This window comes from Trichoderma evansii (assembly GCF_050947405.1).
Source record: "Trichoderma evansii strain SZMC 28006 chromosome Unknown GGI43scaffold_29, whole genome shotgun sequence".
NCBI lineage: Eukaryota > Fungi > Ascomycota > Sordariomycetes > Hypocreales > Hypocreaceae > Trichoderma > Trichoderma evansii.
Window position 1 is genome coordinate 74,218 of NW_028145177.1, and position 27,523 is coordinate 101,740.

At 48.5% G+C, this 27,523-nt stretch overlaps 14 protein-coding genes across 14 annotated transcripts; 5 read left to right on the top strand and 9 right to left on the bottom strand.

Moving 5' to 3' along the window:
* Positions 1 to 734: 734 nt before the first annotated feature.
* Positions 735 to 2,157, bottom strand: GGI43DRAFT_416744 (acyl carrier protein). The gene is made up of 4 exons (XM_083207338.1): positions 1,730 to 2,157; positions 1,429 to 1,446; positions 1,233 to 1,362; positions 735 to 1,171 (listed from the first exon to the last, which is right to left on the bottom strand). Exons 1-4 carry the CDS (start codon positions 1,952 to 1,954, stop codon positions 1,125 to 1,127), a joined length of 420 nt encoding a protein of 139 aa, XP_083055997.1. The 5' UTR covers positions 1,955 to 2,157; the 3' UTR covers positions 735 to 1,124.
* Positions 2,158 to 4,115, bottom strand: GGI43DRAFT_416745 (NuoI/complex I 23 kDa subunit family protein). Its single transcript, XM_083207339.1, has 6 exons — positions 3,572 to 4,115; positions 3,484 to 3,511; positions 3,298 to 3,390; positions 3,022 to 3,220; positions 2,576 to 2,958; positions 2,158 to 2,516 (listed from the first exon to the last, which is right to left on the bottom strand). The coding sequence occupies exons 1-5, from the start codon at positions 3,868 to 3,870 to the stop codon at positions 2,882 to 2,884; spliced, it is 696 nt and encodes a 231-aa protein (XP_083055998.1). The 5' UTR covers positions 3,871 to 4,115; the 3' UTR covers positions 2,158 to 2,516; positions 2,576 to 2,881.
* A 180-nt stretch (positions 4,116 to 4,295) lies between these two features.
* Positions 4,296 to 6,064, bottom strand: GGI43DRAFT_388035 (uncharacterized protein; the record flags this gene model as incomplete). The annotated part of the gene is made up of 2 exons (XM_083204008.1): positions 4,296 to 5,875; positions 5,935 to 6,064. 2 exons carry the CDS (start codon positions 6,062 to 6,064, stop codon positions 4,296 to 4,298), a joined length of 1,710 nt encoding a protein of 569 aa, XP_083055999.1.
* A 1,275-nt stretch (positions 6,065 to 7,339) lies between these two features.
* Positions 7,340 to 8,303, bottom strand: GGI43DRAFT_228353 (uncharacterized protein). Its single transcript, XM_083200477.1, has 4 exons — positions 8,244 to 8,303; positions 8,044 to 8,183; positions 7,769 to 7,965; positions 7,340 to 7,707 (listed from the first exon to the last, which is right to left on the bottom strand). The coding sequence occupies exons 2-4, from the start codon at positions 8,082 to 8,084 to the stop codon at positions 7,550 to 7,552; spliced, it is 396 nt and encodes a 131-aa protein (XP_083056000.1). The 5' UTR covers positions 8,085 to 8,183; positions 8,244 to 8,303; the 3' UTR covers positions 7,340 to 7,549.
* Positions 8,304 to 8,958: 655 nt separating this feature from the next.
* On the bottom strand, positions 8,959 to 9,909 carry GGI43DRAFT_388036 (aromatic alcohol reductase; the record flags this gene model as incomplete). Its single annotated transcript, XM_083204009.1, has 1 exon — positions 8,959 to 9,909. One exon carries the CDS (start codon positions 9,907 to 9,909, stop codon positions 8,959 to 8,961), a length of 951 nt encoding a protein of 316 aa, XP_083056001.1.
* A 417-nt stretch (positions 9,910 to 10,326) lies between these two features.
* Positions 10,327 to 11,740, top strand: GGI43DRAFT_228325 (uncharacterized protein). Its single transcript, XM_083200475.1, has 2 exons — positions 10,327 to 11,070; positions 11,172 to 11,740. The coding sequence occupies exons 1-2, from the start codon at positions 10,785 to 10,787 to the stop codon at positions 11,690 to 11,692; spliced, it is 807 nt and encodes a 268-aa protein (XP_083056002.1). The 5' UTR covers positions 10,327 to 10,784; the 3' UTR covers positions 11,693 to 11,740.
* On the bottom strand, positions 11,643 to 12,460 carry GGI43DRAFT_228328 (uncharacterized protein). The gene has a single exon (XM_083200476.1). The coding sequence runs from the start codon at positions 12,239 to 12,241 to the stop codon at positions 11,789 to 11,791; it is 453 nt and encodes a 150-aa protein (XP_083056003.1). The 5' UTR covers positions 12,242 to 12,460; the 3' UTR covers positions 11,643 to 11,788.
* Positions 12,461 to 14,056: 1,596 nt separating this feature from the next.
* On the top strand, positions 14,057 to 14,959 carry GGI43DRAFT_388039 (uncharacterized protein; the record flags this gene model as incomplete). Its single annotated transcript, XM_083204010.1, has 1 exon — positions 14,057 to 14,959. The coding sequence occupies one exon, from the start codon at positions 14,057 to 14,059 to the stop codon at positions 14,957 to 14,959; it is 903 nt and encodes a 300-aa protein (XP_083056004.1).
* A 217-nt stretch (positions 14,960 to 15,176) lies between these two features.
* On the bottom strand, positions 15,177 to 16,399 carry GGI43DRAFT_228436 (protein-L-isoaspartate O-methyltransferase). The gene is made up of 3 exons (XM_083200478.1): positions 16,146 to 16,399; positions 15,525 to 16,003; positions 15,177 to 15,458 (listed from the first exon to the last, which is right to left on the bottom strand). Exons 1-3 carry the CDS (start codon positions 16,245 to 16,247, stop codon positions 15,311 to 15,313), a joined length of 729 nt encoding a protein of 242 aa, XP_083056005.1. The 5' UTR covers positions 16,248 to 16,399; the 3' UTR covers positions 15,177 to 15,310.
* Positions 16,400 to 17,051: 652 nt separating this feature from the next.
* On the bottom strand, positions 17,052 to 18,794 carry GGI43DRAFT_416769 (metal homeostatis BSD2 family protein). Its single transcript, XM_083207340.1, has 3 exons — positions 18,492 to 18,794; positions 17,993 to 18,409; positions 17,052 to 17,918 (listed from the first exon to the last, which is right to left on the bottom strand). The coding sequence occupies exons 1-3, from the start codon at positions 18,510 to 18,512 to the stop codon at positions 17,355 to 17,357; spliced, it is 1,002 nt and encodes a 333-aa protein (XP_083056006.1). The 5' UTR covers positions 18,513 to 18,794; the 3' UTR covers positions 17,052 to 17,354.
* A 643-nt stretch (positions 18,795 to 19,437) lies between these two features.
* On the top strand, positions 19,438 to 20,199 carry GGI43DRAFT_430930 (ubiquinol-cytochrome c reductase complex assembly factor 2; the record flags this gene model as incomplete). Its single annotated transcript, XM_083209351.1, has 3 exons — positions 19,438 to 19,455; positions 19,544 to 19,732; positions 19,807 to 20,199. The coding sequence occupies 3 exons, from the start codon at positions 19,438 to 19,440 to the stop codon at positions 19,948 to 19,950; spliced, it is 351 nt and encodes a 116-aa protein (XP_083056007.1). The 3' UTR covers positions 19,951 to 20,199.
* Positions 20,137 to 21,644, bottom strand: GGI43DRAFT_228484 (mitochondrial carrier domain-containing protein). The gene is made up of 5 exons (XM_083200479.1): positions 21,345 to 21,644; positions 21,234 to 21,254; positions 21,019 to 21,150; positions 20,806 to 20,953; positions 20,137 to 20,727 (listed from the first exon to the last, which is right to left on the bottom strand). Exons 1-5 carry the CDS (start codon positions 21,445 to 21,447, stop codon positions 20,226 to 20,228), a joined length of 906 nt encoding a protein of 301 aa, XP_083056008.1. The 5' UTR covers positions 21,448 to 21,644; the 3' UTR covers positions 20,137 to 20,225.
* Positions 21,645 to 23,856: 2,212 nt separating this feature from the next.
* GGI43DRAFT_228548 (major facilitator superfamily domain-containing protein) lies at positions 23,857 to 26,332 on the top strand. Its single transcript, XM_083200481.1, has one exon. It carries the CDS (start codon positions 24,164 to 24,166, stop codon positions 25,985 to 25,987), a length of 1,824 nt encoding a protein of 607 aa, XP_083056009.1. The 5' UTR covers positions 23,857 to 24,163; the 3' UTR covers positions 25,988 to 26,332.
* Positions 26,333 to 26,713: 381 nt separating this feature from the next.
* On the top strand, positions 26,714 to 27,366 carry GGI43DRAFT_388044 (uncharacterized protein; the record flags this gene model as incomplete). The annotated part of the gene is made up of 2 exons (XM_083204011.1): positions 26,714 to 27,008; positions 27,110 to 27,366. 2 exons carry the CDS (start codon positions 26,714 to 26,716, stop codon positions 27,364 to 27,366), a joined length of 552 nt encoding a protein of 183 aa, XP_083056010.1.
* Between the last annotated feature and the right edge of the window lie 157 nt (positions 27,367 to 27,523).

The following is a 27,523-nucleotide window of genomic DNA, read 5'->3' on the forward strand; positions in this document are numbered from 1 at the left end:
GGGAAAGCGAGTTTTGGAACCACCCAATAATTTCTCCCTAATGTCATGCGCGGTCAAGCAATGATTACTCTCTGCGTTAGTTTGTATGTATGTATGTATCAGTATAGGAGCAAAGTGTACATGTAGTTAGCTTAAATATTTTCGGCTTTTAAGCCAATGCCTGGGGGTTACCAGTATGCATTTTCAGCATTCGTTAGTCACAGCTTTTTGTCTTCTTTCGTCTTAGCATCTTATGAATGAATATCTACTGTTGTTGTGTAACTCGTACCTTGAACAGGAAATTGTTGATTGGATGGTTTACTACTGGCCAGTTACGATATCTACCAGGGTAGTTATACGGGAGCGAATGCATAAGCCGGTCATGCATGCATGTGTGATCCTATTCGTCACATTTGATAGAATTATTATCTGATATCATTTTTCCGCTTCTGCTCGTTATACAGCCTGTTTCTCGTTTGTGAAGAAAGAGAGACAAAGAAGCCTATACGGGTAGCACCCCGATGATAAACAGTATCCCAGTCGGACATACCTAGGGGTAGTCTCAACGCAGCTAAGGCCGCCTCTAGCCGTACGCATGGTTGGCGACGTGCCCAGTGAGGTTCGTTTACTACTAGCCGTATGTCCTCAAGTGCATATCACAAACAAGCAGTTGGTGGAGAGTAAATTGAGTCTTCTATACACTAATACAAGGGATAGCTGCACAGACTTTATGTAGCAGCGTCTCCAACCACCATCAATACAATCGTCTTTTTTTTTTCTCTTCCCGCTTATAACACCCCCATTCCACAATCCCTTCCTTTTGATCTGGAAACGTTGATGCCAAGATAAAGCAGATGACCTTGGACAGAAAAACATCCCTTTTATCGACTCTCAAAGATGAAAAATTAGATGAGATTTCACCATAGCATGATATCATCTGTTGGCCTTCTGTATATGCCTTCTTTTTTTCCGTTTTTAAAAATAGCCTCCAAACAATTCATTATTTTTCTCGGTAGCCCACCCAATATCATAACCTCTACATATCCGGGTATATCTTAGGAGGGAATTTCAAGTCGCATAACGAGAGAGGTCCGAGAGTGGAGAAAAAGGGCCAGTGTTTCCAGAATCATCGGGTCGGAAGCCATTTAGTGAGCATCGGGCTGGTTGAGGATGTACTCGACGGCCTTGTCAACTGCAGTGGGATATGAGTATGTGTGCCAAGGAAATTCAGGGCAGGGATATGCGGGTCATACCTGAGTGGATGGTGTCGGCGTCCTTGTCGGGGATCTCGATGCTGAACTCCTCCTCGATGGCCATGACGACCTCAACGGTGTCGAGACTGTCCAGGCCGAGGTCGTTGGCGAAGTGGGCGGTGGCCTTGATCTGGAAAGGGTGTTAGATGCGGGTTAATCATTGAGGGAGATTGCGCATAGAAGCTCTGAGACGTACGTTGGCAGCATCGTTGACCTGGAACACATATCGAGTTAGCACTGGTTCGCATCATGATGAATGAAAAGGCAATGGCATATTTCAGAGACTCCTGCGGCAGCGCAAATGCAGCATCGCGACTTATTTCGCACCCCGCTCGAGATCTCTTTCTCCCCCCGCCCTTCATCAGAACTTTCTCATCCATTGCGCAGCAGTTTGTCCATCAAATGCAATTCCACAGCTCTTCATAGAGCTTCTTTTTCTGGGGTATTCCAAGCTCTGCCTCCATTTGGTACTGAAATCACGGGTAGCATCGACCTACCTTGTCGAATCCCTGCAGCAGGCTGAGGATGCGGCCCTCGACCTCCTCCTTGTTCAAGCTTCCACCAGCGCTGTACATCCTCACACCCATGAGGCTCTGGACGCGGACGGGAACAGCGACGGCGCGAGGAGCAGCCATCAGAGCTGTTCTTCGGATGACGGCGGGTCGGGCAACAGCGGCGCGGACGGCCGAGGCGGATGTGCGGAGGATGGCAGTGCGGAACATGTTGGCGGCTGGCGTTTTTTCTGGGGGAAGAGAAGAAGAGGAGAAAGAGGAGAAGAAAAAGAAAAGACAGAAGTCAATTGAGAAGTTTGACTGCTGCGGGAGGGAAGTGGTTGCGGGTTAAAGGTGGTTGGTGGGGTTTTTTTGGTGACAGGTTCGTTCTCGGCGATGATAAATTTCTCTCGCTGGCTATTACTCGGTCTATTGGAGGTTTTCCGGAGCTGGCCCAGGTACAAAGGTACAAGAATTACCCAGGCGGGACACAAAGCTGGAGTGCGGAGGGAGTCACGTGAGCCGATTTCAGGTTGGAAGGAAGTGGGCTGAATCAGCGAGAATGCAGAGGATGGGATTGGATGGAGAGAATTATAGGCAGAACAATTCTTTATTGCTGAATTTCTAAGGTCAAAGATGTTGAATCATCAGCAGGATCATGACTTGTGAAGAATTGGGCTGCTGTTACTACTGGATTTCCATGATTGAAGCTTGCTGCGGGGCTGATGGACTTGTTTGAATGAAGCATGTTAAAGCTTACACTGAGTAAAGGGAGCTGCAAGCCAAACCGGAGGTAACGCCACGATAGTAGTAGTAGCTAAGCCTACCTAGCAAGCATTAACAGATAAATAGAACCCCAGCAGTATAGTTGGTTGAAAAATGCGAGTGACAGCAAATATACTTCGTATAACAGTCAACATTGTCCAACATTTAACAAATTTTAAATCTTGCCCGGATAGACTCGACCGACTACGTCAACGCTTGAAATATATAAATATATCCACATCGATATGAATCAAAATGCTCTTTTTTTTTGTGTGTAGCGCCTAACTTATGTACAATCCAGTTGTCCATGCAGCCTCCCTTGGTGCCCTTCTTCTAATTGGATTTCTTCTCTGCCCACATCATACAAAATTGGAATTAGGTTTTGTGCGTAGTTTATCGGTAAGGTGAATCTGCGCGAATGGCGGCAGCAAGTTCGGGCTCCCACTTGTCTCCGTTGGACAACAGCTTCTCTGTGGCAAAACATCAGTATGCTATACGAAAACGTTATCCTGCAGCTCATATCGCAAACTCACCCTTGTTGTACAACAGCTCTTCTCTGGTCTCGGTAGCATACTCGGCGTTGGGGGATTCAACGATGGCGTCGACAGGGCAAGACTCCTGGCAGAAACCGCAGTAAATGCACTTGGTCATGTCGATATCGTAACGGGTAGTGCGACGAGATCCGTCAGCACGCTCTTCGGCTTCAATTGTGATGGCCTGGGCAGGGCAGATCTATTCACATACACCAGTCAGCACACTTATAATCCCTGTATATGCGCTTCGAAGTTGAATGTTGGCGGGGTCCTTACGGCCTCGCAAAGCTTGCAAGCAATGCATCGCTCTTCACCAGAGGGGTACCGTCTCAGGGCGTGCTCGCCACGGAATCGAGGAGAAATGGGACCCTATATTAAACGTTAATCATACGTCAATGGCCAACAGTGGTTGCGATGTATATCTAGATATCTAGACATTCCATCCCCGCGCGACTTCCATACCTTCTCGAAAGGATAGTAGATGGTGTAACTATATTCCCTCCATCAGCATTCCATCTCTTAACCAGAGGCTATAGTCGATATAACATACGGTGGTCGGAAGAACTGCTCCAGCAGGACGTACATTCCCCTGGCCATCTCGGTCATGAGGAAGTACTTGCCCAGCCGGTCTAGTAAGCTGTCCTTTTCCCACACCCACTCCACTTGCTTGCTTGTGCGGAAGTTCTGAGGAAGAGCACCCTTGGGCGTCGCATAGCCGCGCTGCTGCTGGTGGTAGGGCGTGGCCAGCATCCTCGTCGCCATCATGATGGAGCTGGCAGAGGCCGGAGCTCGGGTCAGCTGTCGTCGGGCAAGCATGGCTGCTGCCGAGGCGGGGAGAGTCGGCGCCATTGTCGTCAGGTTGTCTGGCAGAGGACGCAATTGACGAAGTTGCAGGAGAGCAGACTCGGGCGCCTCTGGCGGGGGTCGATTGGGAGGGAGGCGACTTTGACGTGTGGTATAACTTTTGGCGGCTTCTTCTGCTTTGATCAACGGCCTAGTGCACTGCGGGATTACATTGCTAGGCCAATGATTGGTGGTAATGGCTACCCGTGACACAGCACGTGACTCACTTTGATTAAGCAACTCCAGATACTATGACTACCAAACTCATTATGATTCTGAACATTATCTCTATTATACAAGTAAATAAAAAAAAAAAAATGAAAAAGGAAAATGGCAAAAGAGAAGAAATTAAACGCTCATTACCAGTTACCCGCCATACATTAAAATCATAAAGCATCACAGCGGCTTCACCAAGTACAGCACATAAACATTCAATAGCTCTTCTCCCATGTCCCCCACCACAGCCCCATGTTGGCTGCCACCAGCAGATCCAGCATCTTCATCCCGTCGTGGTATATAATAAGCTTGCCAAGCTTGGCTCGCTTGCCCCGGTTGCCCCCTCCTGCTCTCTCGCCGCCTACATTTACATCAAACGGCGATACAAAATCATCCTCGTCCTCATCGCCATAACCCCGGTCCATGGCTGACTTGACGAGCTTGCCGAAATGGCCGAGTTTGTGATCGCTGTCGCCCTTGGGTACTTCGCCAGAAGGGAATAAATCAGAGCCCGGAAGGTTGAACCGCAAGTCGCTGACAACAGTCGAAGTCCCCTTGGCTGCATTCGAATCAGGCACAAGCGGGTTGTAAGGGCCTATTTCACCTTCGTGCAGGATATGATGACACAGCAAGCTGCGACCACCATTTCCTGTGCGAAATTCGCATCTTCCGTTCCAAGGGCTTGCGAATGTATATCCCCGTGGCTTCATTTTGTCAGGGCGTGCAGTCGTTGGTGATCCAGCCGCGTACTCTCCAGAACTATGTGAAGCGACTGATGCTTCGCTCCCGTTACGGTTATGTGCCTGTGCCTTTTTCCGAGCCGCTTGTTCCAGCTGGTGGAATTTGGAACGAATAGCAGAACCAAAACTTCTGGAATACGACATGGAAACCTGTCTGGAGAATGTCCTGGCATCGTTTCTCGGCTCTGGCATGAAATCTATTAAAGAAGGAGGAGGTGGAAGGGCCACCATTTGCCCTCCGCGAAACTTGGCATATCCAGCAGTTTCTATTTGTATGTCAATTGGTGGGTGCTGAGGAGGCTGTGGTTCGGAGGATGCAGAGAGATACATGGCAGTTTGCGCAGCCATCGGATTCACTTCATATGATGAAATCTTTCCCACATTCCACTGATCCCCAGTACCCGGATCCCGCCTTATCAGGCTCAGGGTAAATGGAGGTGTAGAATATTCAACATTTTTTGTTGGAGACAAAGAGCGACTTTGTCTAGTATGTCCTGTTGTACCTGCTCGATCCCTAGTTTGAACCCTAGAACGTGTCGTTTCGTCCATAGAGACTCGGCCTTGTGGCACGTCACTCATCTGTCTCGGCCCAACAGGCTTGCGCCTGGGAGGAGGTACATTCAACTGGGGTCTTTCGTAAGGATTCGTCTCGAAAGAGCTGTCTGAGTAACCCAAACCGGAGTCTTCGAAGCGCCGTCTAGGAGGTAAAGGGGGGGCGATATCACTCTCTTGCACGCTGGGAGGAATGCCAAAATTCCCTGACGGCCGAGGAGGCATATTCTCATGGTTGCTTCGGGTTTGCTGTAACTGTAGCTGATCACCTTGTATCGAAATCTCGGGGGCCAGAGATGTTATGGAGCCGGGCACTGGTTTCCGGGCAATCGTCCTTGTCGCTGAGCTATCTTCACTGGATCTACCTTGTGCTTCATCTCTCAGCGGTTGAGGTCCTGGTATATCCAGATTTGGAAGCTCGAGATGAACATAGTAGAGGCTGCTAGCAACATCTCCTCCCGTGACATTCTTGAGCTGGGGTTTGAAAGGTGAAAGAATAACATCTGTGAATTTTTTGGGGTCAGCTCCAGTTACGTCAATAATCGTGATGATTTCCAAATACCTCTAGTGCCAGGAACTCTAGATATGTAGAGCACCAGAGGCTCCTGTATTGTCTCTGATGGATTTTCAGGATACTGGGGCGGGTTCGCCGCCTGCAGATTCAGCGCGGCGAGCGAAAGTGCCTCCATCATGATGAAGGCGGTTGCGATGTAACCTCTGTACAAAATATGTCCCTCTTAGGAAGTGTGTCTCGTTTATGATGAGCTGGCTTCTGATATGATGGATGGGGTGTTGGGAGAGATGTGCAGAAAATAGAAGCCGCTAATTAAGGTTATTTCGTGTGTTGCACCAGTCAGAATGAATGACTTTGATCACGCTGTCTCCTTTTTCTTCTTCTTTTTTAGTTACCAAATGTCAAAATGCTTCGTGCATGGACTACTGCAGGTTCAAGGGCCGGAGAGAAAAAAAAACTCGACTAGGCTAGACCGTAAGAACTGCTTTTAGAAATGCCGATCTAAGCAAAGCAATAAATCATGACAAGGAAACAGGTAAATAAAGACGTTTCACAACAGACCCTTGCCAAGGTAAGCAGCAGTGGGCATTATCCTGGCTGGTATGGTGGTCTATCAAAAGGGTGCGACGAAGGAAGAAACGGGCTTTCTCCTATTTTGCGGTAGTTTGTCTGTTACCCTTTTCCTCATCTAGGCAATAAAGTTGGTATCAATAGCCTGAAATCGGTGCCTGAGCTCCAGATAAAAGAGCGAGGAAAAGAGACCAACGTCACCGCGCCGGGGCTGTGTCAAAAAAGGCCCATCCGGTTTTTATTTTAGGGGCAATCCAGGTCCGGTGAGCGAGCCGATAGGCCTAGGGCGAATCTGGTGATGATGAGGCGTCAGCTGCGAATGGGGCGAAGCTGAGAGCGGACTGAGCTCACGTTTGCCTTCAGCTGGCAACACGTATGCAGGAGGCAAGGCTTGAAGTTAATAACCTTTCGTATTCTTGTCGTGTTTGACAGAATTGATGGCTCTTGGGGCTGCGTTACGGCTGGATCGTTATCTGTTGGGCAGTTGTTGGAATTTGGGTGCCTGAAAATGCAGCTGGTACCGTATCATTAGCACTGCCTCTGTGCGTGTAATCTGCAAGGCGAATACAGTTGACGTTTACGTTCCGGTACTGTATTATTTAGAGGCCCTCAGTGGATCCGTGCCATTGCCGTCATGGGGTCTTGGCCTCGCTCTAGCCTCATTCCAAATATAAGAAACCCAGCTTCATAATTCAGGGTTTCCTCCAGCCACAGCAATTCGTACGCTCTCTTATCGTACACTCTGTCAGTTCATCGGAGCATAGATATCAGTACGAAGTATTGCATCCTATTTTTTTTCTTAAAATATCTATCCAGCCTCGTTCCCCGCCTTTTAACGCACCTGTCACCGCTCAGGTGATATCAGAGCCGTATGCAGTGCTATCTCATACATGACATCTGCAGCCATGCAACATTGAGCTTCTAAAAAAAAACCTGCTGCATACTACTGATGTGCATTTGAGCATTTGTCATAGCCTTATGCACCACGTCGTTTATCGTTTACTCTTTTCTTTCTTCTTTCCCCCTTTCCCCTTTTCCCAATCCACCAAATGTGACCTCGAGATAAAATCACGTATCGAATAGCCCCTGCTTCCTAATCATCTCCTGTCGGTTCTGGACAATCTGTGGCTGTTGTAGTAAAAGGAAACCCAGTATGGCAATTCCAGCAGGGACTCGATGTCGCACATGCGGTGATTGTCTGAGTGGCTACGCCCGCAGCCTGTGAGCATCCGCATGGCAAAGTCACAAAGTCTGCAGCAATGATGATGGTAAGTAATACAACTGAAGTCTCGTTTGCACGGGCCAGTCTCACGATCGATAATACAAAAATCATTGAAGCAGTTAAATGCACAGCCCCCATTTGTGCCTAGGTTTGTCGTCACTGTAACGGTGGGAACGCAGCTATATGGCGATGCGGACGATTTCTCATCACTCACTGGTGTCGCATAAACAGGAGTTGGACTCGCTGGGTTATCATCAGCCAGAGAATAAACTCTACCAATAAAAGATCTATATTGAGGCTTTTGAATCAGCTGAAGAGCAAAGATAATGTAAGCTTATGAACTCTTTGCTCGGGTAGTGTCATACGCTGTCAGCACGAAAATAGTGTCGGTCATTGTAGGCCGCATTTTCAAATCACTAATGCTGGGATTTGGAACAACTCTCTGATAAACTATAAGAGACTTATTGTTTCTCGGGAAAGCTTTTATCTGGATGTGAGGATATGGCTATGGCCGGTTAATCTTGCTTCCTGGAGCGCCGCCAGGGGTTCCAAATACTTGACGGACACAATCTTGGCGTTACCTAATACTGGCTGCCACGTCCTGGATGCCTTCATCAAGGGGCGTGATGGTGTACATTTTGACCACCGCAGTTCTCAGCTCTTGATACTGCGATGCACGCAGATGGGTTGTGTGGCGCTCGTTGGTGTAGTACAACTCACACAACTCACGTTGATGGATTCCTTGGCGAGATGCAAGACATGGTTGGGGTCCAGCGAGACGAGCATCATGTGGTGAATGTTTCTTGATTGGATCTAAGCTTCAAGCTTGAAAGAAAGTTGACGGGCCTTGTAACGTGCCTGAACCTACAAGGGAATATCGCCACTCTGACCCGTCGTTGGACATGAAGCTCAGGTAGGATCATGTATAGGTACGTGTAGCAATGCACGTACATGAAGCTAGCTCAGATCCTCCATGAGCCAACACAGGCTAAAGCTAAAATTGACCACTTATCTGGCATAGATATACGTACATGTATGCTCACTGCATACCAATTCATTTGGCGGGGAAAGAAATGAATTAAAGCATTGGAGGTATGCATGCATATAGCTAGTCGTAAAGAAGACAGCACTGCGAGCCTGTAGGATTTCACATACAAACTGTAACCCCGAATTCGTGCAGATACGCATTATAGCCTCAGCCCAATATGAGATACACGGAAATTCTAAATTCTCTATATTTGTAACCTTAATGAGCCCCTTAATGTGACCAAGTATGACATTTACTTGGTTACTTCAGCTCTGTACGCAGACACCACTCCCTGGACAACATCATCCAGATTTTCATCTTCCAAACCCAACAAATCCATCGCAAATCCATCTCTCTTCGTCCAGTCCGCGTCCAGAGCTCCAAGCACAAAGACAATATCCTCAATGGCGTCCAAAACACCTTGAGGATCTTCGCTCTTTAGTCGTTGTTGAGCATCTGCTAGATATGGCTTTGAATCGATATGCTTAATATGCCATGGCTCTCCCATTGCCTTTTCTAGGGCAGCCACAACATCAAGCTGTGATGGGTTAAAGCTCTGGACATAAACGGCACGGTTGCGTGTCTGCTCAGCCCTCTGCAGGACACGGACAGTTGCCTCAGCAATGCGGGGCAGCGTTGAAGTAGATGCCTTGATGGCACCGCCGTCCAAGATCTGAGCCGTTCGTGTGTCAAAGTCGAGATGGAGAAGTCCATCGCGCAGGCCGTGATCAAAGAAATGCCCACAGATGACGGTTGTCCATGAAAAAGCAGAGCCTTCCTGGGCTGCCTTCGCAGCAAGAGCCTCGCACTTCTCACGGACGAGCGTCTTCTTACGATAGAGAGGTAGATACTTCTGCGGCTCAGGGTCGCTCGCATCGCAGCTCCCGAAATCTGCGGGGATGAAGCGCTTCACGCCGGCTTGGAATGCGGCCTCTGCAAGTCGTAGATGCTGGTCGCCTTCACCAAGCGGGAACGCTGCAATAACAGCATCTTGGCCGGCTAAGGCCTTTGCGACATCCTCAACTGGGAGCTCAGGGGGGACGAGAATTTTTGGGATGGAGGAGGAAGAGGAGGAGGAAGAATTAGAGCGTTGGAGGATGGAGATGTCGAAGCAGTCTGCCTGAATAAGTCCTTTGAGAATAACTGAGCCCAGGGTACCATTGGCTCCTACAAGGCAGACCTTTTTGATTGGAGTTTGCGCCATGATTAAGCAACGATTTAGCACTTTATGCACAACCAGATGAAGACAAGAGATATCTGGAAGCTGTCCAGATTGGGCAATCTGACGGTAAGATACGGCATATAGAGATGCGGAGTATTGTGGGGCTAATTGGTATACCTAAGTACGCAGTTTGGGAGTATTATTTTGTCTATGTATTTATATTATTAGCAATAGTATTGTTTTGAATATAGCTATCTGTAGCACGAGTACGGTATGAAATGCAGAATTCATATACAGCGGATTGAGTACATTGGTATAATGAGGGCGTGTAAGTGAAGGCGAAGATGGGTACATGTAGTCATGTACCTAGCAGGATGTCAGCATTACAGTAAGTTTCCATAAGCAGAGACCAAGTCATGTAAGTAAAAAACTTAGTACAGCATTCTTCTCCTCTCTCATGCCATAACACGACTTATATGAATTATTCGACGGCCATAATGCTGGAGTTTTGATTTTTAGGCTCTAAAATGTCTTGAATCGGTGTATCCAACGCAGTAACCCCCACAAAACGCGGACTCTCTCGGCTATCCGAGATGGAAATAACGCCACGATTCGCGCGGCGAGCGGCTATTCCACTTGTTTAACTCCGGATTCTCCAGTATGCAGTTCGGCTCGGGCCAGCAATAGAGCATGGTTGTGCAGCAAATGACAAGACAGAGTCAACTCTAATTAGGACTATCAATCAATGATGCATGTGTTTGAGCTGAATGTAACAGGAGGTCAGAATAAAATCCGGTGGGGATAAGGCTGCGAGGGGGAAAAGTATATATATCTCATGAAGTCATAATTCAAAAACAGAATAAAACTAAGTAATAAGATAAACAATTTTCTATATTCATATAACAACTTTATCAATCATGGCTGACAAGCACATCGTCTTCATCACGGGAGCCAACTCCGGCATTGGCTATGAAGCCGTCAAAGCATTCCTGGGCTCATCTACTCAATACCGCATCTTTGTCGGCTGCCGCACGCTGGAAAAGAGCCAAGAGGCAATTGCCTCCATCACCAAGGAGGTTCCATCATCTAACAGCACTCTTGAGCCTGTCGCTCTCGAGCTGGAAAGCGATGAGTCTATAGATCAGGCCTATGAGGCTATCAAAGCCAAGGTGGACCGAATCGATACGCTCGTTAACAATGCAGGTGTGTATTTAACTCCTCGTAATTCTGAGTTTGCATCTGAAGGAAATGTTTTATTGAAGAATATGAGATTGACATGAGATTGATTTTGTCTAAATAAATAGGCGCTGCTTTTGACACTTCCGACTTCACAAACGACCTTCCCAACATTCGCTCCATTTTCAACAAGGCTTATGATGTCAACGTTACCGGAACTCATGTAGTGACAGCCAAATTCGTCCCTCTTCTGATCAAGTCCTCTTCCCCTCGTCTCATCTTCATCACTTCCGGACTTTCCACCCTCACTGCCCACTCCAAGAGCTTCTACCCTCCCTGGGCACCCAAGCCACAAGCCGGATGGCCCAAGGAAAACGTCGCTGCCAACTTGGGCTACAAGAGTAGCAAGACGGCGCTCAACATGGTGATGCTCAACTGGCACTGGCTGCTGCATGACGATGGTGTCAAGACTTTTTGCATCAGCCCGGGCTTTTTGGCTACGAACCTAGGTGGTGTTCAGGAGAGGCTCAAGGCGCTGGGTGCGGGTGAGCCATCTATTGGAGGACAGTTTATTCGGGCAGTTACTGAGGGAGAAAGAGACGAGGATGCTGGTAAAGTTGTCTGCGCCGGCGGCGTTCAGGACTGGTAGAGACTCGCGAGGATGGTATTGATTAAGCATATGATCAAGCTATGTGATTGCAAAAAATAGGTGCCAAATAAATAAAAGAAAGAATTTATGTAAAGTTCAAATCTGACGGTTTTTATTGCGTTTGAAGACTCGTTTAAGTACCTTAGCAGCCATACACTCTTGTTGATACCTAGAAGGGATTGTCGTGGCCGCCTCCATATATACAAGATACTCCAGATGCTCGATCCACTGGCTCAGATGCTCGGCATCTGCATCTAAAAGCTCTCTCTCCACATCATTGCCGTTGGATGATCGAGTCCGGCAGCGGTAAAGCTCTGCTTGCAACATCTCCAATTCGCCAACGAGAGGAGGTGCTCTTCTTTCTTGCTGGTATTGTGGGGGCGGTTCCAAAATATCGTCGATGCATTGCGCCGGAGGGCGTCGCATGGTCGTATGTATGAAGTAGTCTGAATGGACTGGACGGAACCATCGGCCTGTAAGCCTTTCAAACATGTCTTCGAAGGCGAGGGGTAGCCACACCCATGGTTGGGCCATGCTTTTTATTGGCATGTTGGCGGTGATGAATCTGGTATTTAGTATACGTAGAGTAGCGAGAATAAGTAATTTGGGACCTAGGATGATGGTAAATTTTGAAGCTTGGCAGAAGTCTTGAGCTGGAGAGTGAGATGGTCGGGTCAGTATGGCCAGTTTATAAAATTATTGCAGCTTCAATCATCTTTTAAGTTTATTGACAGTAATGCGGATGGGCGGATATTGTCCGTATTACCTACGTAATTTCATGACGCCTCGTTTGAGTTTACAATGTTCAGTGCAATGATAATAGGCCGCATGATCGTTCCTGAGCTTATGTGGCTTGCCGAAGCTAGGTCAAATTATGGGGTAATGACAAGAGTTAAACTATCTGGCGTACATGTACCTTTTGTGCGAACGACCTGCAATTAGGTACAAAGCAATCCCGGATATTCAAACAATGCGCTTTCCCCGTATAAGTATGGTGATTTTCAGTGCATGAAGCTGCAGCTTTGATGGCGACTCTAATGAAAGCTCACGAGTCGTCTGGAACTGGGTCTCAGTGTGCAAGCGAGACTTGAAAAGCCGCCATGGCGCCGCATACGAGAGAATGAAAGAAGCAATTAGGTTCAAAAAAGACTCATCTTTCTACTGCTAGATTATAATTCAAAACACATGACTTGCGAGCAGCGCCGAAAATTGGCGACGACTTCCTCGTATACTCTATTTCAGCTTAAGCGAACTCCACTGGATGAGTCAAGGTATCACGATTATGAAATAGCTAGGTAAAAAATTTAATCAAAGGCATAAATATGAGGCGTCAAGACGGAGATAAAAGTGCATTATTTATTGTGTATAGGTAGGTGGTGGTGTACCTCATTCTCCCATTGTTATCCACAACTTGTGAATGAGCAGCCATGCCGTCCTAATTGTTAACCCTATCCTTTACGAATAACTCAATTTAAACCTAATAACGTCAAGATTTGTGAATAGGGATAAAGTTATATTCGGCATAAAAAAGGACCGTAGCTTTACTTTGGATTCGAGCCAGTATGGAATCTGCTGCAGCAGCCCTTCAGATCGCGAGATAATATGTATAGAGCCATAAAGCGATGCTAGTAGGTTGCGCGATCCGACGATTCGATTCGATCTCTGGAATTCGTCTAGTCCAAACTTGGCAGCGCGAAAATCGCACCCAAAATTTTTGACTGAAGACAGAGGCTGGTGTCAACGTTAAGCCTGGAGCATTCCTTGTGATCGGATCATCGCTTGTCTTTTACACTCCAGCGGCACCAGCCTCCCATTCTGCACACACAGCTTGTCAGTGAGTTTGATATGCCAAACCAATGTCTCAGCTTCGCCTTTTTCTATTCAGCTGAGATTCGCAACCTCAACGCGTCAAACTCCTCGATTTTTCAAAGCTCTACCCATACCTCGGCGCGGTACGTAAGTACCGCATACCATCATTTGCTGATCTATCCTCACACGTAGCATTCTAAATCCCCCTAAAAAGGCTCCTGAGTCGATCTCTTACACTCACAGACGTGTCTGATCGTATGTGAAGCTCCGCGTTTCTGTTCATTCCCCAGTGGTGGCATTGTGTCAAAAACCGGCCCATCTAAACGTCGTGCATTGTTTTTCGTGCCCCAGACTCGCTAGCATCTGATTGTGAGGCGAGATAATACATGACTGTCATGGTATTCAATGGATTTATATAACTTGGCAATATTTCTCTTCTCAATCCATTGTATCTCGCCGCACAGCCATCCTCCTCCAGTGATACCAATTTGTAATCAATACTATCAAACATCGCCATACAATTTTCTTTCCTTCATATCTAGAACTCAGCAAGCCATGTCTCGATTCGCTCTCCTCGCCAGTCTCATGGCGATCAGCGTAGCGGCTCAAGCTGAATTTGCAGCCCCCGGATTCAAATACATTGGATGCGTCGAAGCTGAGCCGCCCGTCTTCAATTACAAAGCTGATGTATCTGCCCCCTTCACTGTCCAGCAGTGCCAGTATGCATGCCACGCCAAGGGCAAATATGCTGCCATGGATGGTAGCTGCAACTGTTACGACGCATCATCGAAAACCGAACCGTCTTACAAGATCCTCGACGAATCTGTCTGCTCGCTGCCGTGCATTGGTGGCAACAGAACGGCGGGTGTATGCGGTGGCCCGCAATGTCCAGTGACGGGAAAGAAGCGATACTCGCTGTACAAGAAAGAAATGGACCATCATGATGACGATGACTGTGAGAAAGAGGACAAGAGCAAATGGACTGGTATCCGGACCGAATATATCACCTCCACGGTCAAGACCATCACAGCTTGCCCTCCCGAAGTTACCAACTGTCCTCTCTCTCCCACCAAGGCCACTCCACACTGCCCAGGAGAGGGCTGCCATGTCCCCACGACATCAGCCGAGCCCACCAAACCTTCATGTCCTGAGAAATGCGGCCCTCCATGCCCTCCTGAAGGCTGCATGGTTTGTCCTCCTGGTGGATGCCTCCCTTCTTGTCCTCCAGGCTGCCCCGTTTGGCTTCCTGTTCACACTTCTCATCCGCCACCACCACCTCCAGCTCCTGTGTGCGATGGTGAGCACTGCAAGGTCGGTCCTCCACCACCAACTTTAGCCTGTCCTTCTGGAGGATGCTTTCACCCTCATCCTACGATAATTGTTAGCGAAGGCACCAGGTACCAATCCGGCGTATTAATAGCAGTGACGGCGCTGGTGATGGCTGTTGGTTGGCTGTAAGAGTGGAAATTGAGTGCGATGGTTTGGGGGCGCAACTTTGTCCTATTTATAGATGAGTACTATTAGAAGGGTGAAAAGTGTGAGAGAGATACAACAAGGAAAAAGGAAAAAGATGAAATAGATACTTTTAGGCGTTAGATCAGGGCGAGGTACATGTTGGATCTTGCATATCATAATAATACATTCGTTAAAATACTCAGATATGCCTAATACACGGCTTCTGCTTCAATAAAAAGCTTGAATAATTCATCATTTTGAGCCAAAATTCACCAGCCTAAGGAAATCGACTCATCATGGCTTTCAGAAATAAGTACTCATCTTGCGAGGTGGAAAGTTTCCCACAACGTAAAGCTACCTCTTTGGCGCATCCGTTAACGGAACATAACGCACCCCAAATAGCTTCTTCCGCGTTATGTTCCCCTCTTCGTCCTTTTCGATGCGCCACACGCTTTGATTCCACCCCACCGCCGTGGAGTCGTCATCCACAGGAATAAACATGCTATGGTCGCAATGTCTCGGTTAGTGTACCTAAGTATGCTTGATGGAGACCGTGGCTAAAACTCACCATCCTGGGGCCTTAAGCTGCTCCAGTAGCGGAGCGTGTACTTCCTTCGCAGCGGCACCAACATGAATTACATCCCATGCCGTACCATATGCTTCTTCGCCTTGTCGTGCCGCCTCAACCCAGCCCAGCCTCCCATCTCCAACGACAAACTTTGCTTTTCCTGATTCCAGTAGCTGCCTCCCCTCGGGGCTCTTCTCCATGTTCGCTTCGCCCAAGTCTCGTAGTTCCTGGATATGCTCCAGCCCTATTACAAGCCCCCGGTCTCCAACAAGCTCGGCAAAGAGGTGGGTAAGGTAGCCAGAACCAGAGCCAATGTCCAAGACTCGTGGAGCCGGTGATGTCTCTGATGGAAGGAGGCGAGACAGGACATGCTGAACTGCCGAGGCGTGCATGTGCGGCGCAGAAATAGTAGCATCGTAGCCGATGGGCTGTGGAGAGTCTTGGTATGGCATAGCAGGAGCATAATGGCCTCGGTCAACCTACGGCGAGTTAGAGACATCGATAATGAGAAGCATGTTCACAGATTCTCTCTTTGCTTTCTCCCTGCTGCCCCTTCTAGGGCTACCAGAATAGATAGCCGCCACAACCCAACAAAGATCAGAATTGAATAGCCGAGCTTGCCTTTAGGAACGCCTCCTTGACCAGCGGATCGCTAATGAGGCCATTCGTCCACATGTTTGCAATGAGCCCAGCATTGGAGCTCCCTGAACACCGCCACGCCATGTTGATGCCTCTGCGAGCTTGAAGGCTCCCTGCGATAAGAAAGCAGACTCCAGCGGATTTCAGGAAAAGATTACACGATCTGGACAATCTGGCTCCAAATATAGTGGTGAGAGCTCGAGGCGCCAGTTTTTATTTGTTTTCCACTGCCGGCCTAGCCGATAGTAGCACCAGAATAAGTTTTTCTCTTGATGCAGAGGCACGCGATAGGTGGGAGTCAATCAATGACTTGTGGGAATTAGCTGCAGAGCGAGGATCGGCTACTTGTCATGCCCGTGCTGACGATGGTATAAAAAAATCACGCGTATCACCTCAGCGGCATTGTGGCCGGATTCAGATTTCGCAAAAAGTCTAAGTGAGGATATAAATTTCTTTTATTTTCAAAGTATCGCCGCCCATATGATGTATGAAAGACGTCAAAGGCACCACTCACGAGCTGCCGATGAGCTTGCTCAGGTCGCAGTACTAAAGCGGTATTAGGCTCAGGCCACAGCGGTTAGCGGGGCAGAATAGCGCTGCAAGCTCAGGACCCCGCACGCGGGGGCTAGATGGTGCGCGTTAGCGGCCGTTGCAACGCCTGCAGTGTGCCTGTACAGTGGCCTATGGCCTGTAGCCTGAGACTGTAAGCTCTCGATGCAGTACAGCGATCTGCAACAAGATCTAGATGGGAAGCATGAACATGAGCTGATAGATCCCATCCTTCGGACTGGTATGAATTCAACTAGCGGGTAGATACCTAGATAGCTAATTTGCTAGAATGGAGCGAAGGAAAAATAATTACGACATTCAAGTGCACCAATAAGACAGTTTTAGCAAGAACAAGTCAGATATAAATTGTTGGTTATCCATGCTTTGTACATAGGAAATAAGAGAAGCGTGCTACGCGTTATACCTCGGAGCTAATAATGCATACGTCCGTAACGCCTGAAATCCATCCCATTGGGGAAACAAAGGAATAAGAAAAAAACAAAACAGGAAAGAAAAGAGAAAAAGAAAAAAAAAAAGCTGACTAGCGTAGTGGTATCGATGCCCACATGCCTCTAATAAAAATGACCCAAGACAGTGGCAATTGCAAAAGATTCAAATCTACAACGTGAGAACCAACAAACTCTATACCACGTGCTCCACGCTCTCGCCCTCAGCAATAATAGGGACATTGAGTCCACGATCGGGGCTCTGCAAGACGAGTTGTTCGTGTCGTCGGGCTCTCATGAACTGGGCCACACTCTTGATGAGAATGAACCAGCCCACAACCATCAGGATATATGCCATCCAGTCACTGCCAGAAATACCGGGCCCACCAGGACCGTCAGTTACATCGTGAACGTCAAAGTCGTGAGAATTGGGGTCTGGAGGCGCAGCGTATCCATCGGGACCAGTCATCTTTGGCGGGTCGTCGGGCGATCCTTTCATGTAGAAACCATATTGGATAAGGGTGATACCAAGACCGGCTCGCGATCCGTTCTTGGCGGCGTGGGTGGAGTGGAGGAGGTAGGTGAGCAGGAAACCGACGAGCTGGAATGAGGTAGAGATCATGCCGTTCCAGATGAAGGAAAATACAGAGCCAACGGGCATGCCGTCGACGTAAACTTCATCGCCGCCACCGTAGCCGGGTGCAAGAATCGTTGTCTCCCAGTACGGCGGAGCAGCATCAGCCGCGGCTTGTTCATAAGTCTACCGATTCCACCGTAATTAGTACGAATTCATAACAAATCTTTCCAGAGGGTTCGGAAGTAGGGTAGACAAACAGGTGGTTGTTCTTCTTTCTCGGCATTGCCGTCCGTCCGCTCCGGCCGGGCTGACATATTCGCAAATACGCCATCGGAACCAAATCCGCCTCCCATCACTCGGGGGGGTCGTGAACCAGATGAAGTCGTATCCGATGTGGTCGGAGTGGAAACTGGTGCCGTCGGTGCAGAGAGTCGCGCAGAGTCGTTGGTTGATCTGATGGTTGGTGTAGAGTCCTGTCGGACTAATCTTGCTCTATCGTCTGTCTCATCGTCGCTCGCATCATCATCGAATGCATCGGCGAGATCGTTGTTAACTCGGCCATTTCGTGTTGTTGGCGAAGAGGCGCGGGAATGGAAGGATGGCGGTGGCGAATTGGGGACCTGGACTCGTCGCTGCGAAACGTCGTCGTGGTCCTCATCATCATGGGCATTTACCTGCGGAGGAGAGATGTCAGTCTCAACATCCCATAAAAATGTGACCAAAAATAAGAAATCGTCGCGATGCGCGCCTACATACCCTCTCGTAACGCCCAGACATGGCTGCTGCTGTATTCTGCCAAAGTCACGCAGTGTCGTAGACTTGGGGAAAAGGTACGATGTCGTAATCGGCTGGTCACGAGCGCCCGTGGAAAAAAGGAGCGCAGTCAGAATCAAGGGATGCAGAAGAAAACGACAAAGGAGAGAATTAAAAGAGGCGGATTGGTAGAAACGTGGCAGCGAGGAGAGAGCGCGAGAAAGAAACAGAAGATTGAACGGCGGTACGAGGTCGAGGAGTCGGAGATGAGATGAGAATGAAGAACGAAAATGAAGATGGACGGGACGGAAGGGCTGAGCCTGCGCCAAACGCAAAACCGCAGGTCGATGGAGCTGGGCGTTCGGATTGGGACTAACGGCCAGGCCAGATGATGCGTCCACTGATGACCAATGCGAGGGGGAGGCACCTGCTGATGCAGAGAAGGTACCTGCGAGCCCACTGCGCCCTGCGGACGATCTGGGTACCCACGGGTGCTGGGTAAGGTACCCTCACCATCTGGAACAATCTAGGGTCTGCTGGGGGGACTTTTGCTGGGGTCGGAGGCCGCTATTTCACGCTGTTACTGGGCGGCGAGGCCTAAAGGGGAGGGCCTCAGGCAACAGAGCCCCTCTAAGCGCTGTCAATGTTCAGTGCTGGTGTTTTGCATGGCCTTTAGCACCTGGGCCGTGCGCGCGGCATCCGAAAGTAACTAAAACCTTAGATTATGCGTAAGGAGTAACTTTTTACGAAGTATCTCATACTTGTATATGGAATCTATCCGCCCATCGAGGTATGCAAAGCTGCATGCACTGTAAAATTCACACCGTATGCGCGGAAACTTTGGCTCTAGCAGAAATTCAATATTTGTATCCAAAGCTCCGTCGGCGAAACAAGTGGCGGCATTGCATTGCGCAGCACGCGCATAGCAGAGTCTGGGAATCTTTTGACAATGTCGCGATCACTGGCGGTGAGTGCCATTGAATTATTTTCTTTCGTTTCCCGCCGTCTACGGGGATCCTCGAATGCCAGCTAACTTTTGTTTGTTTTCAACGCAGCGCCGTATCTACTCCGACGTCTTCGCCAAATGGCCTAAGCAGGACCTCCGGCCGGACTACCAGTTCCAGGATGTCCTGGGCAAGGTTGTCGACGAGCGGTTCAAGACGTACAAGCCTTCTATCGAGCCCGAGGAGCTGCTAAAGGCCCGCGCACTGCAGTTCCTGGTGCAGAATAAGTTTAGAGATAGGGTTCGCAACTACAAACTTTGTCGAACGTTTTGTTGAGGGGCCAGCAAATTTCGCTAACAAGAGTGTTGTTGTAGTACAAGCTTAAGGGTCCAATGCTGGAGCCCAAGAGCCAACCGACTTATTTCGAGGATTTGGTCAGGGAAATTGAGGAGGCGCCCAAGAGAACATGGCTGGAGAGACTGGGCAAGAGATTGTCCGGTATGATTAGACTGCAATGAGTTACGAACAAAACGGCAATATCGGTGTTCATAGGGAGGGATTCAAAAGGAGGGCTGAGAAACAAAGGAAAAGTGCTTTTCCACGACGAAAGGGACATGACGAAGAAAAAAATCGAAAAATATTTTACGATACATCGCTGTATACTACCCAGTATATATATACACTTGTACAACTAGTTGCTGTATGAATAGGATGCATAAACCCCATCTAAATCATAAACGCCAGGCCTGCCGGCTTCTTTTTTCCCCCTTCTTCTCCTAAAACTCTGCTCTCCTTAGATGTACTTCATTTCAGGATCAAGCTTGTTCATTAGGTCCATGCTCTTCTCATACAAGGTAAACACAATGCCTCCACTCATTACCAATCTCGCTAGCCGGGGCAGCGCTCCGCTCCAGAATGTCAAGACGCCCTCTTGCTTGAAGATCATAGCCGCGCATCTGAATGTATTTCCATACATGCTCTTGGCCTCAATACTTTGCATGCGCGTCTTGACTGTGTCCAGAGGCTGCGTCACATACACTGTAACCAAACCCGCGAGACCACCCATGGCAAAGGTGCCCACGGCGCCCAGCTTTTCTCCCGGTGCAGTATAAGACTCGGCGATCTGCTTGAAGAAGTTGTAGGCGCCGAAGCGGGTTGCACTGTTCGCAGCTTGGCGAGCTGTCGTGGGGACGAAGCCCTGGAAGAAACCGCGAATACCACGCTCACGGGCGATGATGGGGACAGCATGGAGGAAGCCGCGCATGCGAGGTTTGGCAGATTTGCGGTCGTCGATGCTGGAAGAAGAGGGCCTGCGTTAGTATCTGTGCTATGAAGCCAGATATGGCAAGCGCATCAAAAAGAGAAGAACATACAGAGTAGTCTTGATACTCTCGGTGGGAGTTACAGCAAGCAGCGACTCTGTAACACCAGCGCCGAAGCCGGCTAAGACAGTTCGTGGGCCAGAAAGCTTGCCATTCTCGTCGGCGAGCATGCTCTTGAACTGATCAAAAGCAACGAATCCTGGATCTTGTATTAGCGCCTGCCATTGCAATATCCAAGCCCACAAATTGGGTCGTTATGCTTACGGATTCCCGCCTTGGCAGAGTTGCCAATGATGAGTGTGGTGCATCCAGCATACCACTGCGCTCCGAATGGTGGCCATGGCAGCTTCTTTCCCTCGGCTAGTCGCCTGTTGAGCTGCGACCTTGTCTTCGCGACTGTATATATTTAGTCAGTTCGCCGTTCGTAGATGTAGAAATATGTTAATCATTGGTGCGGAATAGTAGCGGCGCAAACGTACACTCGGCAGGGTAGGTAATGGCTATTGGTAGAAAAGTTGTCAGTTGCAATTCGAAAAACTTCAAATCCAAGCACGTGCGACTCATCGCCCGGCGCAATGCAACAAACTTACCGATTTCAATCGCACCGGCTGTCGAACCAGCAATGACCGATCGCAGAGCGCTGGGGCGCTGCTTCTTCTCAGAAGCTGCCGGCTCCTTTGCTACCGTCGCCATTGTGAATTTTCTTTTGCTTTGGCAAAAGATCCGAGGTTTAGCGGGGTGTTGACATTTAGCTGTCACGCAAACAATTATAGCGGGCAGATTTGACTGTCTGGAGCCGGAAGATGGGTTCCGATGTCGCCGATGAACCTACCCGGGCCGCACTCCGGGGCTGGAGCTCGGTCGGGAAAATTACTGATTTCATGCTAGCACCAGCAACTGATTGATGGCGTCGTCGTAGGAATTAAACAAATGGTATATACGTTTTATACTCATTTAGATTGGCTCAAACTTTTGGCATATTTTCTTTCAGTGAGAACTCTATTTACCTGTGCTCCACGTCAGTGAATCAATATCAACTGTGCATTGCGGGGAGCCGCTCTTGCAGCTCTCAATCCTTTGACGTGGTGATGGAGGTAGCCAATAATAGCCGAGAATGCATAGTACATGTACGGCATATCTTCAGCGATTACCGCTCCAGACATTCCTCGCGCCTGTTAGGCAGGGGCACCGCTTTCTCGGGATATGAATTACTAATACTAGCAGCTATCTACGAAATGTGTATCGCATGTTTCAGATGTTAAGTGCGTACCCTAAAGCTGGAAACAGCGGTCAAAGATGAAGATGGATGGCTGTCTAAGACAAAAATTACGACGCTTGTAATGACTTCTGTTAGACTACTGCTGATACATGTAAAAATCGATCATAACGCTTCTGACTATTCAGGCTGTAAAATCGTAGGGCGGCAGATGCTTCTTAGGGTATCGTATGAGCGATAGTTGTAGTATAGGCAAGTACAAAACAAGATTTGCGAGAGCCGCTTGGAATAGAAATTATGTCAATACTTAGTGGTAGCAGATTGCGAAAAACAAGTACCCTATATTGCGGCACTTTCTGTAACTGTTGTCAACACCAATGACGAGACAAGCGCGGCCTTGGCATCATTTCTAATAGGCAGCGAAGCTTATACAACCACCCACCCTTTCTTAGCTCTGAGTCACCCTCTGAGGAGACGGGTTGACCATGTGCAAGGCACGATCTAGCCATCATTTGGCCGTCCAGCTGTATTGCCAAAGCCAAAAGCCTTTGGATAGCTACGTGTAAGTAGCAATGCACACATGTAATCAACTACTGTCACCAACTGGCAGTATAGCCAGTCTAGGTCTTGTATAGGATTGGACTAGCAATATCTCTGCTACTCCCCGGCCGATGAGGTGCATATTCTACCCAATCTTTCTTACATGCACTCTGAAGCGGGGGTTTGTCCAGCCCTGTTTCAACTTCATTATAGGGCAAGTGATGCCAACTCCTCTAGGATTCTGCTGAGGGTAAGATTTTAATGGCACTGCGAATGTAACACTGTTATTGCCCTTTGCCTTGCCCTCATTTTAGGTTAGACTTGATACCCTTGCATTAACTACATGTACCTCCATGCAGCTTGATGCCAAGCTACGTCACCGTCAAAGATTTTCTAGCTATACAAAAGAAGAAGATTTCCCGACGGTGAGTCATTTACTGCATGAACATAGGACTAGCACCTTGGCCTTGTCTTCACATTTTCTACGCAAAGATGCAATTTGATTGCCAAATCACCAGGCTGTAGCGCAGGCGGTTAGTGCGGGTAAAACTGGGGACAGACAGCGGGAAGGGCGCTATGGCCGATGAACGTAGTGGCCTGACTTCCATTTAACGGTAGCACGATCAATCCCCTACAGGCCCCTGTAGCTACGGTCGTTCTGGGGGCCTGTAGAGAACTGCGATCGCTGGGGTTACATCAAAGCTGAGCCTGCAAGGGAGGCTTTCTTTGCGTAACCCAGCAGTTGATCATGGCGAAAACAGTGGTCGGATGCGGTGCAACTCGGCTAGCCTAATCATTAGCTGCCTGCTGCACGGGCAAATATTTGATCGGCGTGTGACAAAGGGCTGCAGGCGGCAGCAGCGCCTGAGCGTATCGGGATCTACTCTCAGCCGTATTTCTGATATCGATCCCTGGAGACAACATGGGTCTTGCTACCCACTCTCTACCAATATTACTAAATTACGGAGTACACACAATTTGATTTAATTTTTTGGTTTCTTTTTCTGCTTCTCCTCTCTTTTATGGCGTCGTTTTTGAGACAAAACTGATTCACTTTTGGTAAAAAAAAGGTCTTTGTTGGTAGGATTTGCCTTCTACTAACCACATGTAGCCTCTTGTTCTACGACAACTCCCGTAAATGCCATGTAAGCCAGCTGATATTAGCATTAGTCACTGACTCTGACGTGCCGCCTCCTGTCCGTTTCCCTCAGCCGTAGCCCTTTGCCGTCTCATCCAACCCATCCTTTCCTCGCATAGCCCGCTAATTTTAGTTGCCCAACCTGGCCATGTGACGATGATCATGCCAGCCCCAGCGGGAGCTGCTGGGCAGCGATTACGGGGGCTTTGTGGACATTAATAGCGGAACTTGGTGGGTCGTTCGCCGCTGCCTGTCACTGATTTGATCTTATCTGATCCGAGACTCGTACGAAGCTCTCATAATAATAAAGCGCTCACCCCCCGTGCAATTTCTCATTCACCCTCTTTTTTTTCTCTTTCTCTTTATGGGCTTTGTTTTTTATCGTTTCTTTGTTCAACATGAGGTAGAAGGGATCGTATAATAAAACAGCTCTTGTTTTATTTATTCCCGGGCCACCTTACCCAAACCCTCTCTCCTTTGCGCTCTGTAGTCGCCAGTGGCGCTTAGGCTCGGCGATGGCTGCCTCACGCGAAGAGGCCCCGTTGCTCGGCTCGGAGCCACGCTCAGTAGCCGAGCCACATGAATATTCAAGCATCTCGACGCAAAATCACAATAATGTCTATGTTGACAACGAGTATGCCGAATCTACGACACCTGGAAGATCTGGAGGACGAGCTGCGGGCGTGGCTCGCATGGAGGTCGTTTCAGCCCAGCTCTCTTACACAGAGCGGTTCTGGATCTTCTCGGGCATCTTTCTAATAGGCTATGCATACGGCCTCGAGAGCCAAGTTCGATCAACCTACATGCCGTATGCAACATCCAGCTTTTCGCTGCACTCATACTTGGCTACCATCAACCTTCTCCGGAGTGTCGTTGCGGTTGCGATCCAGCCGACTGCAGCCAAGATTGCCGATGTCTTTGGACGCTTCGAAGTTGTACTTGCATCCACCTTCTTTTACACCGTTGGTATGGCCATCGAGTCTACTTCCAGCTCCGTCTATGCATTTTGTACCGGTACCATCCTCTATCAGGTTGGCTATACTTGCATCGTGCTGCTCCTGGAGATCCTTGTTGCCGACTTCTCGTCTATGCGGGCTCGCGTCTTCTTCAGCTACATTCCCGCCTTGCCGTTTATCGTCAATACATGGATCAGCGGCAGCATTACGTCTGCTGTGCTGCGCGTAACCACGTGGCGTTGGGGAATCGGCATGTGGTGCATCATCTACCCTGTCGCCTCGCTGCCACTGCTTATCACACTATACTCTATTGATCGACGTTCGACGCGGGGACCTCACAGAAAGGACGAGCTTGTTGACGGCTCCAGCGGTCTCGATAACCTTCGCAAGTGGAGTGCTCAGCTCTTCGACCAGATAGACGGCATAGGTCTTATCACTCTCGTAACGGCCTTCAGTCTAGTTCTTACACCTCTGACGATTGCTGGAGGTACCGTGTCCCACTGGAAGAATCCGCAGGTCGTGATTCCATTGGTCTTCGGGCTGATCTGCGTTCCCGCTTTCGTCTTCTGGGAGAAGAATGGTGCCAGAAATCCGCTTGTCCCTTTCCATCTGCTGAAGGATCGCGGGGTCTGGGCGGCTCTCGCCGTGCGGAGCCTGCTGAACTTTGCCTGGTATGTGCAGGGCAACTATCTGTATACCGTTCTCATTGTTGCATTCGATTTCCCCATCGAGAATGCGACCCGCATCCTATCCTTCTTTTCCTTCTTTGGTGTTGTTAGTGGTGTTGCTGTAGGCCTTGTCATTTACAGATATCGACGTCTTAAACACATCATTGTCCTAGGTACGGTACTGTTCATGATCGCCCTAGGCATTCTAATTAAATTTCCCGGAGGCGCAACTCTAAACTCCAAGTCTGGACTCATCGGCGGACAAATTCTTCTGGGTCTCTCCAGCGGCTTGTTTGCTTATCCCACCCAAGCCTCGATTCAAGCCTCAGCATCACGAGACCATGTTGCTATATTGACGGGGCTCTATCTCTCTTTTTACAACGTTGGCAGTGCACTCGGCACTTGCTTATCTGGGGCCATTTGGACCCAGACCCTATACCCAACGCTGGAAGCAAGCTTGGCTTTCCAGCCCAACGCTACTCTAGCACGAGCTATTTACGAGAATCCATTTTCCATTGTTTCACAATACCCCGTCGGAACAGAAATCCGAAGTGCCATTATTCACAGTTATCAGAGCATTCAGCGCTTGCTTTGCATCACGGCCATGTGTATTTGTTTGCCTATGATTGGTTTTGCATTGGCTCTCAGAAATCCAAAACTATCAGACCAACAGGTCCAGGAAGATGCGGAGGATGAAAGTCCAAACGACGTATGATATGATATAAAGATGCATTGTTTTTTTGAGCGGTCTTATTTTTCACCTCCTCAAACCGAGTGGGAGCAGCACTGAAGAAACATATGAACAAGCGAGTTATTATTATGCAAGAGATACCATATAGATTAAATTTAAGAATTTTTCTCGTTTTCTTCACAACATTTGAGAGTATCTGATTTATGTGAATGTATAACTCGAGCGTAGCGAGAGGATATGCATTGTTATGAAATTGATGTGGGTACATGTCAGGAGTTATCGATTTAGCTACATATACGAAGCAAAACAAGTTTAAGCTTAGAATAACAATCACTCTACACCAATCATCCAATGTTCTTCAAATAGAATCAAGTAGGGAGCGTACATTGGCCACCCGCTATCGTTAAACGGTTTTCGGGTAAGGCACCACATGTCAGCTGAAAATAGAGCTGGCGCATCCGAGATACTAGTGCCCAGTCTAGCCCGAGGATCTAGATTCTTTGTGATTCCCAGCTGAATATTTTACGAGATGGCGCTGTGGCTTAGCTCCAATTGTATGACATAGTTTAATCGGGCGTCTCCGATGTCTCGTTTGGAATGAAGGCTGTGATTCTTCGAGGCGGTAAAGGAAAATGCTATAAGAAGGGTAGGGCAATCAGTGCAATCAGTGCCATCATTATCCTCATATCTAGCTGCACTTGTACAATACTGCGACTCTTTTCTTCCAGTCACATACATCTCCTCGTCACCATGAAGTTATTACAAACCCTATCTACCGTCACTCTCCTTCTCTCCTCTGCCATCGCCGCACCACATAATGCCCCTGCCACATTTGACGTCATGGCACTTCGGTCTGCCAGTCCTATCCACTTTGCTCAACTCAGTGCCGCGAAGGGCGGTCTGTTTCTCAACCTACCTCATGCGAATGCCACATGCAATGGCAAATCCAGCGGCTACGCGACATTCTATATTGAGTGCGAAGAGCTAGTTTTGTACTCTTGCGAGGGGGTGAAGCAAAAGGTTTTTGTAGATCGATCTGGCATGGGTACGTTCTAATTTTTTCTCTCTCTATGTTCTCTGTTTTCGCAATTTGTTTTGGGTTCCGATGCACTGACTCTTGTGTACGTTGTTACCCTTGGTGAACAGGGCAGGGCGTTGTACGTTACGTTACCGGAGATACAACCTCACACTATGGCGAGCTGAAGGGCTGGGCCCTCGATGCAAACAAAAACCTGAATTTCAAGGGCGAGGGCTTACTTGCTTGCCCGCACAGCATCGACGGCTCGTGGAGCATCTGGCTGGATGCGGGATTCAACCAGCCCGGCGGCAACAAGGATTGCTTGGGGTTTACGGCACGCACGTTGGAGAATAAGAAGCCAGTGAGCTGCAGGTATACGCAATGAGACATGAGACCATGATTTGTTATTTTTAGTTTGTGGTATATGGGCCTCTTCGGCAGGTGGTTGATACATTGACTCATGATGTGGCACTTATTTCAAGCTCACCTCAGCAGAGTTTATTAATTTCTATCTCAAATGACGGATCTCGGATTGCATATTT

Excerpts from the sequence above, each read along its gene's own strand:
- GGI43DRAFT_416744 (XM_083207338.1), bottom strand. The coding sequence starts at position 1,954 with ATGTTCCGCACTGCCATCCTCCGCACATCCGCCTCGGCCGTCCGCGCC. Across the intron at positions 1,172-1,232 it reads CGCCGACACCATCCACTCAG|TTGACAAGGCCGTCGAGTAC; the intron begins GTATGACCCGCA and ends ATCCCACTGCAG.
- GGI43DRAFT_416745 (XM_083207339.1), bottom strand. The coding sequence starts at position 3,870 with ATGGCGCCGACTCTCCCCGCCTCGGCAGCAGCCATGCTTGCCCGACGA. Across the intron at positions 3,391-3,483 it reads TCTACTATCCTTTCGAGAAG|GGTCCCATTTCTCCTCGATT; the intron begins GTATGGAAGTCG and ends CGTTTAATATAG. Across the intron at positions 2,959-3,021 it reads AGAGCTGTTGTACAACAAGG|AGAAGCTGTTGTCCAACGGA; the intron begins GTGAGTTTGCGA and ends GTTTTGCCACAG.
- GGI43DRAFT_228353 (XM_083200477.1), bottom strand. The coding sequence starts at position 8,084 with ATGCGGCCTACAATGACCGACACTATTTTCGTGCTGACAGC. Across the intron at positions 7,966-8,043 it reads ACTATTTTCGTGCTGACAGC|ATCTTTTATTGGTAGAGTTT; the intron begins GTATGACACTAC and ends GCCTCAATATAG. Across the intron at positions 7,708-7,768 it reads TGATTTTTGTATTATCGATC|ACTTTGTGACTTTGCCATGC; the intron begins GTGAGACTGGCC and ends TCATTGCTGCAG.
- GGI43DRAFT_228325 (XM_083200475.1), top strand. The coding sequence starts at position 10,785 with ATGGCTGACAAGCACATCGTCTTCATCACGGGAGCCAACTCCGGCATT. Across the intron at positions 11,071-11,171 it reads TACGCTCGTTAACAATGCAG|GCGCTGCTTTTGACACTTCC; the intron begins GTGTGTATTTAA and ends CTAAATAAATAG.
- GGI43DRAFT_228328 (XM_083200476.1), bottom strand. The coding sequence starts at position 12,241 with ATGCCAATAAAAAGCATGGCCCAACCATGGGTGTGGCTACCCCTCGCC.
- GGI43DRAFT_228436 (XM_083200478.1), bottom strand. The coding sequence starts at position 16,247 with ATGGCGTGGCGGTGTTCAGGGAGCTCCAATGCTGGGCTCATTGCAAAC. Across the intron at positions 16,004-16,145 it reads TCAAGGAGGCGTTCCTAAAG|GTTGACCGAGGCCATTATGC; the intron begins GCAAGCTCGGCT and ends AACTCGCCGTAG. Across the intron at positions 15,459-15,524 it reads CAGCTTAAGGCCCCAGGATG|CATGTTTATTCCTGTGGATG; the intron begins GTGAGTTTTAGC and ends TTGCGACCATAG.
- GGI43DRAFT_416769 (XM_083207340.1), bottom strand. The coding sequence starts at position 18,512 with ATGTCTGGGCGTTACGAGAGG. Across the intron at positions 18,410-18,491 it reads TGTCTGGGCGTTACGAGAGG|GTAAATGCCCATGATGATGA; the intron begins GTATGTAGGCGC and ends TCTCCTCCGCAG. Across the intron at positions 17,919-17,992 it reads AGAAAGAAGAACAACCACCT|ACTTATGAACAAGCCGCGGC; the intron begins GTTTGTCTACCC and ends TGGAATCGGTAG.
- GGI43DRAFT_228484 (XM_083200479.1), bottom strand. The coding sequence starts at position 21,447 with ATGGCGACGGTAGCAAAGGAGCCGGCAGCTTCTGAGAAGAAGCAGCGC. Across the intron at positions 20,954-21,018 it reads CTCTGCCAAGGCGGGAATCC|GATTCGTTGCTTTTGATCAG; the intron begins GTAAGCATAACG and ends TACAAGATCCAG. Across the intron at positions 20,728-20,805 it reads GAGAGTATCAAGACTACTCT|CATCGACGACCGCAAATCTG; the intron begins GTATGTTCTTCT and ends CTCTTCTTCCAG.
- GGI43DRAFT_228548 (XM_083200481.1), top strand. The coding sequence starts at position 24,164 with ATGGCTGCCTCACGCGAAGAGGCCCCGTTGCTCGGCTCGGAGCCACGC.